The sequence below is a fragment of the Cyprinus carpio genome, chromosome B4 (genome assembly GCF_018340385.1).
Source record: "Cyprinus carpio isolate SPL01 chromosome B4, ASM1834038v1, whole genome shotgun sequence".
NCBI lineage: Eukaryota > Metazoa > Chordata > Actinopteri > Cypriniformes > Cyprinidae > Cyprinus > Cyprinus carpio.
Window position 1 is genome coordinate 3,166,372 of NC_056600.1, and position 13,543 is coordinate 3,179,914.

Below are 13,543 nucleotides of genomic sequence, written 5' to 3' on the forward strand. Positions count from 1 at the left end.
ATTGGTTTTGATGACTATTTGATGACAGTTTAGTTTTACTGGAACAAACAACCCTGAGAGTTGCACGTAACAAAGCTATTGCCGTATTTTTGTGCATTATATTTTCTGCAGATTGCATGCATACTGCATATTTTATGCAATACTTTATACTGTATATTTTTACTGCTTGTAGGTCCTCTAACACTGACCAGAAAAATGAGATGAAAATAAAACATATAACAATAAAAAATATGCACTGTACACTGACAATAATTTTTATTATTTAACAAAATGTATTATTTAATCACAATGGTCAAATTTCAGCCATTAAATTATCCAGGCCTCAACATTTAGACATACAATTACATAAAACAACAACAACAACAACTACAAAAAAAAACAAAAAAAAAAACAATGCAAAACATGATATCTAATAATATCTACAGTAATAGTGTGGCAGATATAATTACATTAGCAAATTAAAAGTACACAAAGTTGCTAAATTTAAATAATAATCTTTTTACACTTGTTTATTCAATAAAATTAACTAAAAATGTATTATATAATATAAGAAAAACATATAAAATATAATTAAAATTAAATATATAACAAATATAATAAAAAAATAGAAAATGTGATTTATGTACTTTTATTGTTTAATAAAATACATTATTTAATCATTAACATTTTATACTCCTGGCCTCAAAATTACATAAAAACAATGCAAAAAAGTATTTAAGCATAAAAAGATTTAAATAAAATAAATCAATAAAAATTCACTATCCATTGTTACTCATTTTTATAGTTTAATAAAATGTATTATTTTAACATTATCATTTCATCTTGGCACTTAGACAAAAAAATAAAAATGAAAATGTTGATAGCACTTTCTAGCAGGGAGGCCAAAAATACTGAAGTGTATACAAAAAAAAAAAAAAAAAAAAAAAATTACAGAATTAAAGTGAGTTGCAAAATTTTAGTAAACAATTATTTGATATTACTTTTATAGCATTTAGTTTTGATTAAATATTGATGACAGTTTATTTAACTGGATCAGATATACCCTGAAATTGCACATTAACTCTTTTTATTTAATTATTTATTTACTATGCTATTGCAGTATTTTTGTGCAATATACATTTATGCATATTATATGCATACTGCATATTTTATGCAACTCTTCATACTGTGTATTTTTACTGCTTGTAGCCATGTAACACTGAATAGAAAAAAATCTACCTGCCTGAACTAAATTGCATAAATGATAAAAAAAATCTATTTGTGGTGTTTACTGTACCTCCGGTGGGATTAGAGTGGTCAGCGGGAACGTCCCGCAGACTTTCCTGTGACCCTCTCTGTCCTCCTCGTTCTGTGCAAAGTTGCTGCTGTCACTGTGGTTGGTCTCAATGGTGCAGTCATAGTCTGACGACATCATCAGCGGCTCGTCTGCAACGTTATTAAAAAAACCTGATCACACCTCTCGTTGGAGCAGACTGACAGCTCTGAAAGACTCATAAAGACACCAATTACATATGAATTCAGATTCAATCCAGGATCCAGCTGTAATATCGCAGATCACAACAGCAAAATGGATCATAAGTGAAACGCATCTAAATGCAGATTCAGCGGCGGTACCTGACTGTTGGGTTCGGTCTCCTGCGTCTATGGATCCGTCCCCGTGTCTCAGTTTACTGTACGGTCTTCCACAGCTACAACACACACAATAATCATACAGAAACACAGGAAAATAAACATTACAAAGTCTCATCAAATTTCAACAATCAAGTCCAAAGGAAAAAATCATGTAACTTTCTTTCTTTCTTGTTTTATTAAAGTTTTTTTTTGTTTTTGCATTTATTTACTTTGTGTTGCAGCAACAACAACAACAAGAAGAACTGATTTTATTGTGGATGATTTATCAGTTAATGTTATTCCAAATAAATTCACAATGAATAAAACAGTAAATTAAGATATATACAATATATCCATTTGCATATATTTATTTAATTATATTGCATAATCAATTTTTTTAATATGTTTTTGATGTTATTTTGCTTTTGTGTTGCATTTTAACAACAACAATTAATAATATAATATAATATAATATAATATAATATAATATAATATAATATAATATAATATAATATAATATAATATAATATAACAATATTTCATGTTTTCTTAAAGCTTTTTTTTCAATTGAATTTATTGAATCGATTCCCAGTGATTAAAATCAACTCACATTCCACCTTTTTCCCTCTCACAAAATATCCTGCTACACTCAGAAATAAGGCACATTATGCCAGAAAAATGTGTTGCGAATGCCATTTCATGTTGATTTCAGGAACACTCCTTTAAGAACAAGAAAAAGCCACTATCCATCATCGCAGGCACTGGAATCTGTTCATTACGCTTCATGTTTTTATGCTTTATGAGTTAGGAAAGCCAGGAAACGGCTGATGCGTGCATACTGTATGCATTTCATGATTGCATATTTTAATATTTTGCATTGAAATTGAGAGGCGTCCTCTCTGGGTGACTAACCCTGATGATATGTGCTGTATGTGTGTGTGTCGCTGTTGTTTAGTTGAGCTCTCTGAATTAGCGGGCCAGACAGAACCTAATCAAGCTGCTCCTCTGTGCCCAGCATTCATTACGGGCCAAGGGGAAGGTGACCTTGTCCCATCGCCAGGACATGTGAGTAAAACCAATAGAGAGAGAGAGAGAGAGAGAGAGGGATGGCAGATCTGACCGTGTACGTCCATCTGTTAATATTTAGACACAATGTTGGGTATTTTTCACAGTTAATGATCAGTGGTTGTTCAGTAACCACATAATGGCCTGAAGCTGCAGTCCGCTCTTGTACTACATGGAAACAGCGACCGGAGTGATAAATTAGGCACAAAATTAATATTAACTCACTGTCCGCTCTTAAAATGACTCATTAGTAGTCCTGCATGGAATCCAAACAAGCTAAATTCCTCAAAAAGACTTGTTAAGCGAAAAAAATTGACACATTTCCTGGTACATTAAGGATGACTTGTGCAGCAGCGGTCGATTATATTGTTTGGGTAACTCTTTAATCAAAGGCTGGGCTTTACGGCTGCAGTGGTGTGTTCTCTGCTCTAAAACAACATGACATGGCAGTTGCACATATTTAAAGGTAAATGAAGTGAATATAAAAACTAGACGAGTATAATAGCAGTTCTGAATTAAATTAAAGCAAGAACTGTTATTAAAAACATATGATATCAAGTATGCGAAAATATGAGAAAGAAAGAAATTAATATGCAAATGATTAATATGTAAATACAAAATTGTAGTTCTGTGGACGCTACACCTGCATGTTTGTGTATTAAATATAATTTTAAAACAAACTCATTTTAAATAAGCCGCAGCAGGAGTTTAAAAACAAAATATTAAAACATTGAAATATTTATATGAAAATGAATATTTCAAGTATGAGAATTAAAATATTAATCTGCAAATATGACATTATAGATGTGAGTTCTGTGGGCGCTACACCTGAAAGTTTGATCGTCAAATATTTTGGATAATATAATAAAATTTCATTTAAAAAAAATAGATATGAAAATTAATATCTAAAATATGTGAATTACATGTTTGTTTATTAAATATTTTGGATAGTATAAAAATTAAAGTTTATTTTAATTAAACGGATGCAGGATTTTTTTTATAGATATATCTAATAGATATGACTATTTCAATTATGAGAATTAAATTATTTATATGCAAATATAAAATGATAGTTTTGTGGGTGCTTCACCATGTTTGTTTATTAAATATTTTGGGTAATGTAATAATTTTTTTCTTTTTTTTTTTTCAAAACTGCAGCAAGATATTTTTTAAATAAACAGATATGAAAATGAATATTTCATTTATGACAATTAAATTATTTATATTAAAATGTTAAATTATAGTTTTGTGGGTGCTACACCTGCAGGTCTATTAAATATCTTGGATTATGTAACAAAACTTCATTCAAAATAAATTGCCAAGAGAGTTTTTAACAAACACATATATGAAAATTTATGTTTAAAGTATGAAAATTTAATTAATGTGCAAATATGAAATTATAGATTATAGAGTTATGTGGATGCTATGCCTGCATGTTTGCTTATTAAATATTTTGGAAGATATATAATAAAAAATAACAACAAATTAAAGCAAGAATGGATATGAAATAACTATTTAAATAATAAGAAGCAGATGATTAATATGCAAGCATAAAATTACAGAATAAAAGTTCTGTGGGCACAACACATGCAAGATTTTGTGTACATAATATTCTTATGCACTGCGTACTGTGTATATTTATTATGTGTATATAAATACACACACAAGCATGTATATATTTATAAAAAAAATATGTTGTGTTTATATATTAAATATATTTATATATAAATTATATGAATATAAATATATACATGTAAATACATAAATAAATATATACTGTATGTGTGTGTCTTTATATATACATAATAAATATACAAAGCACACACACATATATTATGTACACACAAACTTTTATTTTGGATGTGATTAATCACGATCAGTTGTTGCACAGCACTATTAAATATTTCTGGATAATTTAATAGTGCTTTCGGATGCCAATACAACTGCAGTACTCTCAAGCTCTGCTTTAAACTGAATGAATTTCCCTCAAACATCAGTGCACAAACGTGTGAAGCTGAGCAGAATGGTGGGGTATTACCTGCTACAAAGTGGAGGCGGCACCCATTGTGAGGTGCTGGAGCTGGGGGCGCTCTGACTGTGGGTTAAGGCTTTGTGGGGGCTCCGTGGTGGCGGAAGCACTGCGTCCGGCAGCTCCACTGAAGGGCTTTTATTGGTGGGGCTGGTGAGCGGAGTGCCCTGGACTGGAGGGGAGTGGCAGGGTGAAGCCAGAGGTGAGATGTTGGAAGAAGGGTAACCTGCCGGAGAGCAGAGGAATCACACCGGCACTGCCAGAGCCCATTTATCTCCTTTCCCTCCACACACACACACACACACACACACACACACACACACACACACACACACACACACACACACACACAGCGCTGTACCTCTTCGGCTCTTGCTATAGATGTGGTTGGTGGTGGAGGAGGCAGTGTATGAAGCGGACATGGACCTGCTCTTGGAAAGGCTGAGCACAACAGAGTTGTTCCATGAATCACTGTTCACCAAACTGCAGAAGAGGAGAAAACGCATCAAGATATGCCTAAGAGATGTTGGTTTTGTTGTTGTTTTGTTGACTTAGCATATTTATATAGTTATGTGTGTGTGTTGCCGTGCTGAGGTAATATATATATATGTGTGGTGTATAATATATATGATATATATATATATATATATATATATATATATATATATATATATATATATAAAGGCTGTCAAATGATAATCACGATAATCACATCCAAAATAAAAGGTTTTTACATATATATATGTGTATATACTGTGTATATTTATTATGTATATATATAATATACACACACAGAATGTATATATTTAAGTTAGAATTTTGCATTAGATTTAATATTAAATATTTTTAATTTTTATAAAATTAAGAATATTAGTATAAATGTCTATACATGTAAATATTTTTTAAATATAAATTTATGTGTGTGTATTATATACTATACTATAATAAATATAACATGTACACATACATATATTATGTAAATCAAAAACTTTTGCTTGGATTAATATTAGTTGAATAATCATTTGATTAGCCCTAACTAACATATGCATAAATTGAATTGGAATTAGATATATAGTTAATATTTTGCATTAGATTTAATTTCATATTTTAATTTTTGTTTTCTTTTTGATTTTAGTAATTTCTCTGTGTTTTAGTATTTTTTTAAAAAAATATGTCTATATATTATACTATACTATAGGTTAATTTCAACATTTACTACTGCACTATTCAAATCAAAAGTTGTGCTTGTTAACATTAGTTAATGCACTGGATTTTTAAACTAACAATACTATAACTGTTATTATTATTTTAAATTAACAAAGATGAATAAATAAACCAAGTAATAAATGTATTGTTCACGTTTTTCTGTTAGTTAATACATTAACTAACATTAACTAATGGAACTTTTATTCTATTCTGTTTTATTTTAGTTTTTTAGTTTTCACCCTGCTCCAGTGTTTATGTATCCCACTATTATTGTGTTGTTTTATTTTCAGTTTGCAATAACAACCCTGCTCCAGTGTTTATGTATCCCACTATTATTGTGTCCTCGATGAAGACACTTCACTTTTAACTCAACACAGCATAACCTTTTTTCTCTCAAGAGGCGAACTTGGAAATGAGAAAGTTCACAATGCACTTTTTCTGGGGTTAAAACAGTCCAAGTGGCTTATTTTTGGAGAGGGATTTAAACTTGAATTTTCCTGCGAACAGGCCTCCTGCTGTGGGAACACTCTTCAGGTATCCATTAAGACGCTGCACAGGAGACCCGCCACTTTAAAACCAGCCTCAACATGGTAATGCAGGCAACCGTGTGACCCTCCATTTATCACTGGGGCTTTTATTTTGACAGGGCCCAGATCTAAACACAAGCCGGGCTCTTGAGTCTCCAGGAAGCCTCTTTAAACTCTCTGTCTACACAGTGCAGATGGCTAACTGGATATCAGTATTAATGGGCTGAACTTTAGCTGGTCTGTATAACTCGAGCTGAAATAAGAGATATAAAGGTGGAGAAATGCCCAAAGATGGACATTATAAAATTTGAATCATACATTGGGACGGAGTGAGTAAGACGGTGTGGAGGAGCTCTGGAAAGTTCAAGCGCTTGACAGCGATCTGCAACAGCTGTGCGAAACACTAACGTACGAGACAATGATGACAAACAAAACTAAATGAGGGCAAACAGATAAAAGTGCTGTCAGATAAATCCTGAGAAACTCCCTGTGGACTCATATTTTCGGAAATTATGTATTGTTGCTTCAAAACACTTCATGTGTCACATCCGGCGAGCCGGGAAGTATTTAGACAAACATGCAAATGTCATTGCAATAGAATATAAATATCAAATCAATTTAGAACAAAACATTTCATGAAAAAGGCTGTTTGTTACGTTTGACATAATAAAACAATACACAAAATGCTTCCCAATGAAGCAAATGGACGCTTCTGTGTTTGTAAAGCATTTCTCTGCTAAGACACCTGTCTTCATACACAGGTAAATACAGGTATGTGTCTTCATATACATATATAGTTTATGCACTAAAAAAACTAAAACACCAAAGACACTGAATAAAAATTAAAGAAGATGGTGAAAAGATTCTGGGCTGGTCACCAAAAGTATGAAGAAACACTTAAAGCTTGATGATGATATCACCGTATCAAACCTCTGCAGTGAATGGGTGCCGTCAGAATCAGTCTAAACAGCCGATAAAAACATCACAATAATCCACACCACTCCAGTCTAGTAATTAACATCTTGAGAAGCAAAAACCTGTGTGTTTGTAAGAAACAAATCCATCATTAAGACGTCTTTAACTTCAAACTGTCACTTCTGGCCAAAATATGAGTCCATAGTCCATAATACTACTTACTAAAAAGTCCATCTTCTGTCATCTCTCATGTCAAAATCCACCCACATATTTATATAATATTATAACTGGTTTGGACTATTGCAAACAGCATTTGATCTGTGCAGATTTCTCTCCTGATTCAGATGAGATGACTTTTCCAATGAAGAAAGCAATATTATGGACTCATATTTTAGTCAGAAGCAACGGTTTGAAGTTAAAAACACCTTGATGGATTTGTTTCGTACAAACACACAGCTTTTGGCTTCATAAGATGTTAATTGCTGGACTGGACTGTTGTGGATTACTTGTGGATTATTGTGATGTTTTAATCAGCTGTTTTGACTCTCATTCTGACGGCACCCATTCACTGCAGAGGATCCATTTGGGAGCAAGTGATGGAATGCTACATTTCTCCAAATCTGATGAAGAAACAAACTCATCTACATCTTAAAATGAAGGCCTGAGGATAAGCGCATTTCAGCAAATTTGCATTTTTGGGCATTTGTAAGATAGTTTGATGAACTAAGTGACTAAAGGTAGACACAGATTGTTCTGGATAAGAACAGGGTGTTTATTACCTGCTGGAAGGGCCATCGTGAGGTGCTTTGATGCTGGCACTGCGGTCCCGTCTGACCGGCCCGGGTTCGAGGGTGGGCAGCCCCGTGGCTGAGGTGGTGGTGGTCCACGTGGAAGAAATGCGTCTCAAAAGCCCCGGAGGCAAACTCCGCCTCAAACGCTGTTATTTCAAGAGAACACACATCAAGTTTAGACTAAAACAATGTTGACAGTGGTGCAAAACACTTACAGTCACAAATCCTCTGTTAAGGTCAGTTTTGAAGCTTGTCAAAAGTCACATCACCAATTATAATCAATTAACACTGACCCAGACAGAATAAAAACACATGTGTATGACAAGCAGAGAGCCAAATTAACACTTTTTGGCAGTGCAGCTATTCAACAAAGCACTTGTTTAGATTAAACTGGATCACATTTTACGTAAATGATGTAAATCTTAGCGAGTGTGTGTATTTTGAAAGCAAGTCTGTTCGTTAAGCCAAACAACAGGGACGGACACTCCAAAAAAAAAAAAAAACAGCAGATATTTACAGTGGGGTTTACTAAAATTAAAAGTAGATCTAAAATATAAAAAAATTAAAATAATATAAATAAATAGAATAAAAATATAAAAAAAAAAAATTAAAATAATATAAATAAATAGAATAAAAATTTAGAAATAAAAATATTCTAATAGTTCCCCCTATATATATACACATCTGGGAAAATGGGAACTACAGAACATTTAACAATAATCGATTGGAAATGTAAATAATAGGACATTAAATAGTTAATTAATAATGTTTATTGATATAAAACGAATCAATCTAAGGCAACAAGTACATAATACGAGAAATGCTGTACATCATCGCATTTCTCCACAAAAGTTTACATCACGAACAGTTTGACCGTTTGACTATCAATCAAAACAAATAGCTTCGTTGAAAGTAAATAATAGGTAATTCAGTAAGCAGCGAGATGGATCAAACGCTGTGTGCACGTGTGTGCGTTTTCATTGACGAAGATCTATAAGCAGTCGTTTTGAAACTTATAGACCAGGCAAAAGATACAGAAGCAAAAAATGCTGCTCTAAGTGAGGATTAGCTTTTTAAGGGACGCGGACTTGTTTGATTGGTGAGCGCGCTTGTGCTGATTCCATTACATTCATGTCATTTGTCGCAAAAAAAAAATATGACATTAAAAAAAGGAAAAAAGCTCTGATTTCTGAGAATGCGCGGAGGAGAGTATTTTGGCTCGGCCAACATAATGGGGTGTCATTTGTGGATATTTTTCGTTCATAAAGTTATAATTCATGACAACATCCCCTTGGTTCAAATGTTATCTAGCAACAGCACAGTGTGCTCAGGTTCAATGCCATGTAAATTTACATGTACAGAGAAAGTGAAACTGAAATTAAACCTCTAATATGCAAATGTGCAAAAAGTCGAATTGGTTTCCGACCAGCGCCGACTAGTGGGTAAAGTAGTCTTAGTTAACCCTACTAAGATGCACTAAAATGATAAATTAAACTTACAAAAAACGAATAAATCAGCTATTAAACAACATATTCCAACTTCCAAAAAAGAAAAACACATATTAATTAACGACATAAAAAATATATCGACATAAAAATAAATATAAAGTATTACAAATGATGTCAAAAAATAAAATGAAAATATACATTATTTAAACTGTAAAGATAATATCAGTAATAATAAAATGAAAATATACATTATTTAAACTGTAAAGATAATATCAGTAATAATAATAATAATAATAATAGCATCCCAGTTATACTAAAATAACAGTAAATGATAAATATTTTTCATTTTGTGTGGATTATCCCTTTGAATTCAAAGTAATGCAATGCAGATTACAGTAGACTGGAAACTAAAGCAACTGTCAGTCAGTTTTCTCTTGCAGGTCAACTAGCGTCATGGAGAAACAATAGTTTGGAAAGAATTTTTCTGAGAAAGTTTCAGCATGTTTGTCATCTGAATAACACATCTGGTTTAATGGCACATTTAATATATTTCAAAGAAACTTCCGAACGGTAAAGCATTTTGTGCTTCAAAGTTAAGTATATTTTTGACTATATAAAATTGCACAATGGTGCACAAAAAGTTTGAGAACTGCATTACCCTGAGAGTCAGGGCAGGGAAGAAACTCCTGACAGCAGCATGAATATTTCAGATGCAGAGCAGGGCTCTGGCCCACGTAGAGAAGCAGAGGGCACATCCACGCACCCCCGACCCTAATCTCCCAACCGCCCTGAGTGCATGCCCCGGGCATTCTGGGAGACCAGTGGCGTCCAGTTACAGACAGATGCAGTGAGCGCCGGGGTCAGAAGTCACAAATCACCTGTGTATTTTTAACTCAGGGAAATTCTCTGCAATGCAACAATCTACAGCCACAAACATGAAAACATCTGCGTCTGATATTAATTCAGCCGGAGCCGCTGTCAGCTGGAGTTGGGAGGAACATGTTTGAGTGGATGTAGCAGGCCTCAAGTCTGGGAAGGTGCTCGGGACGTGCGTCTCCTCTCCTGCCCTGGCGTCTCTCTCACGCAGACAGACTGTCAGGGTTGCAGACGTTCAGCGCTCAGGCGTCTGTGAGCCGAGTCTCGTCTGATCAGGGTTCTGCGGTGTCTGATTGAACCTGCTTCTCCAGCCGGTGTGACAGCTGGGAGCTTTGTTCCCTATCACAGTCTCAACTAACCTATATGAGGGAATCTAACAATTAAAAAATAAAAAATTAAGCTATTTTAGGATTATTAAGGTGCATTATGCTATCATTTTCTAAGCCCCAAATTCTTTACTACAGTATGTACTATAGCAAAATGATCACAATTTAAAAACTGTATGGTTTCAAGTGGTGTGCAAAAAAAAAAAAAAAAAAAGGAAAAGATTTTTAAATCAATTATACATCTTGTTAGTATTTTTGTGCTATTGTATGTATTTTTTTATTATTTATTGTTAGGATTATTATTATATTTAAAAATATTAATTACTTGCGCTGCATTAATGTGCTTAGTTGTCGATCAACATTCAAATAAATAATTGTCCAGAACGATCAAGAACATGTCTATATATTATATTACATTATTATATTACAAGCTATTTTAGGATCATTAAAGTTGCATTATGCAATTATTTCCTTAAAAAAAAAGGACATTTACCCCTCCAATTTAAAAACTGTACTGTCTTTACTAGAATGCAAAACAAACAAATAAATAAAAAAACTATTAAAAACGTATTCCACTTAAAAAGAAAAAACGTATATCAACACTGTTTACATGCATGTCACAAACATACGTAGTTGAAATAGATTATCTAATACCAGTTCTGCCACAGACACATAAAAAGACCCAATACCCACAGAGCAGGGCCGTAGATGGGGTTTGCGGGGCCCTAGTGCAGTTGAAATTGTTTAATTTGTATGTTCAGTCTATTTGTTTATTTGTGCTATTTACACAGTTTTTACGTTTTTCAAGTTTGAAGGTGTCCAGGTACAGAAACTGAATAATATAAAATAGCACTGCATAGTCTTCACTGTAAAAATTAAATATACAGTTGAACCAAAATGTTTTAGACACCTTCAACATTTCTCACATTATCAGTTTATTTGCTATAATTTAGAAAATGGTAATAAAATATGACAAGAACTCACTCAGAGTTAAACTGTGTCAGAACAAATTCATCTTGATAATGTCTGATAACTTTATCAATATATTTGATTGAAATGTATGTAATGAATTCGGTTGAATAGCTGTCAGCTGTTAAATTTAAGTTCACAATTAGATTATACCAATTTAGCTCAACCAATTACCAAGCAATGTTTAATTTTCTTCAGTCTGTGGTGTAAAAAGCTCGCATTAGCAATTAAAGAAAAAACACTTAAGCAAAACATGCCCAGGTCAAAGTGCCTGAATTATTTTTGGTCCCAAATTTTTTACTGGTAGTCCACTGTATGAAGAATCTTGGGGTATAATTTCACAGCTTACTTTATTTTGCTATACTCACTTACATAAATTAACTATAGTGTCCCGCACCCACTAGTACAAAAATATAAAAAAATTATATCTGGTGTCTGGTGTCTGTCTGTTTGACTGTGGATTAATTCTTGTTAAAACTACAAAGTTATTCAGTCAAGAGCAGTGTGTGATTTTCTTTCATTTTCTTGGATTAATATTACAGCAGCTAGTAAATTAGGCACGGTCACTTTAAGAGACAACGCATCCATTATAATGATACATATTCAGTTTCTTTCTCCATTGTTTACTTTCACTTTAGACATAACCGAAAGTTTTTTCGAGGATACTCTCCAAGATGGGTATTTTGACATAATTTTGTATGTATTTGTCGGTACAAGAGCAAGAAGAGGCAAATTGGGTGTTGAAGCGCTTTGAGACGTGTCTCTCTGCGTGCGCCCTTTTTCTGTTTGCATGTTTAAACTGTGATTTGTATTTGTTCATTCAGGTGCAGGAGGACATGAAGGAGAGCTCGGTTCGGTGTTGCTGTCTGTGAGACGCGGCTCTTTGCGTGCCTGTGAGTACTCAGTTGAGTTTTTCCGCATCTTGTGTTTGAATGCTTTAAACTCTTTTGAATGTTTCAATTGGCAAGGCTTAAAAACATGTGCAAATGATAAGCTTTCGTGACGATGCGCAGCAATGGACCATCAACTGTCCTGAGCGTCTTTGTAGGCTGGCTTCAGCCAGTCGGTTGAGATCGCCGGGGGGCCCCCCTCAGCCGTGGACCCCTATAATCGTCACCACCTTTCACCCCACTAGTGACGGCCCTGCCACAGAACCTCACAACCTTTCATTAAAACGGTATGTGCAAATTTTCCAGCAACCACTTCAGCATTTTTGCACAAACTAGCTCACAGCATCAGTCTTCTCAACGATAATCATTTGTCATTTTGCAGCAAAATACCAGTGATTACAGGTAAAAACCCTCAAGTGATGTGAAATAGCTCCTTAAATATGTTTAGCAATTTTGTTGAATAATTAAAAAAAGAAAAAATTATATAGTGACTTTATTTAGTTTATATAGTTTTTTTAGTTACACCTGTATTCTTAACTCTTATAGGTAAAAATATTTTTCTTATTTATTTCTTATTTGTTTTTTATTTATTTACTTATTTTTTATACAAATTTTACAACACATGCTATGCCCTTGTGTTTATTTAGCTTTAATTAGATTTAATTTAGATTATAGATTAGATTTAATTAGATTACTTTATTTTACTTCTTACACTAAACATTTATACAATTTAAAATATTTAAAATTATTTAAAATATTAAAAAAATATTTTTTTAAATATTATAAAGACAATGTTTTTTTATATTTAAAAATATTTTAATATTTATATGACATACAATATCTTTAAAAAGGTTGAAAAACATCAAGATAGACAATTATTTTTAACTACA

The 13,543-nt window shown here is 33.0% G+C and overlaps 1 protein-coding gene across 3 annotated transcripts in view; it reads right to left on the reverse strand.

The window, feature by feature from the left end:
- LOC109109169 (cGMP-inhibited 3',5'-cyclic phosphodiesterase A-like) overlaps positions 1–13,543 on the reverse strand; it is a 95,120-nt gene that overhangs the window by 13,420 nt on the left and 68,157 nt on the right. For all 3 annotated transcript variants that reach the window (XM_042721630.1, XM_042721629.1, XM_042721628.1), the window contains 5 exons: positions 8,133–8,290; positions 5,067–5,188; positions 4,715–4,931; positions 1,615–1,688; positions 1,277–1,425 (listed from right to left, as the gene is read on the reverse strand). In XM_042721630.1, the coding sequence (XP_042577564.1) occupies positions 1,277–1,425; positions 1,615–1,688; positions 4,715–4,931; positions 5,067–5,188; positions 8,133–8,290 (720 nt within the window). The remainder of the gene's footprint in view (positions 1–1,276; positions 1,426–1,614; positions 1,689–4,714; positions 4,932–5,066; positions 5,189–8,132; positions 8,291–13,543) is intronic.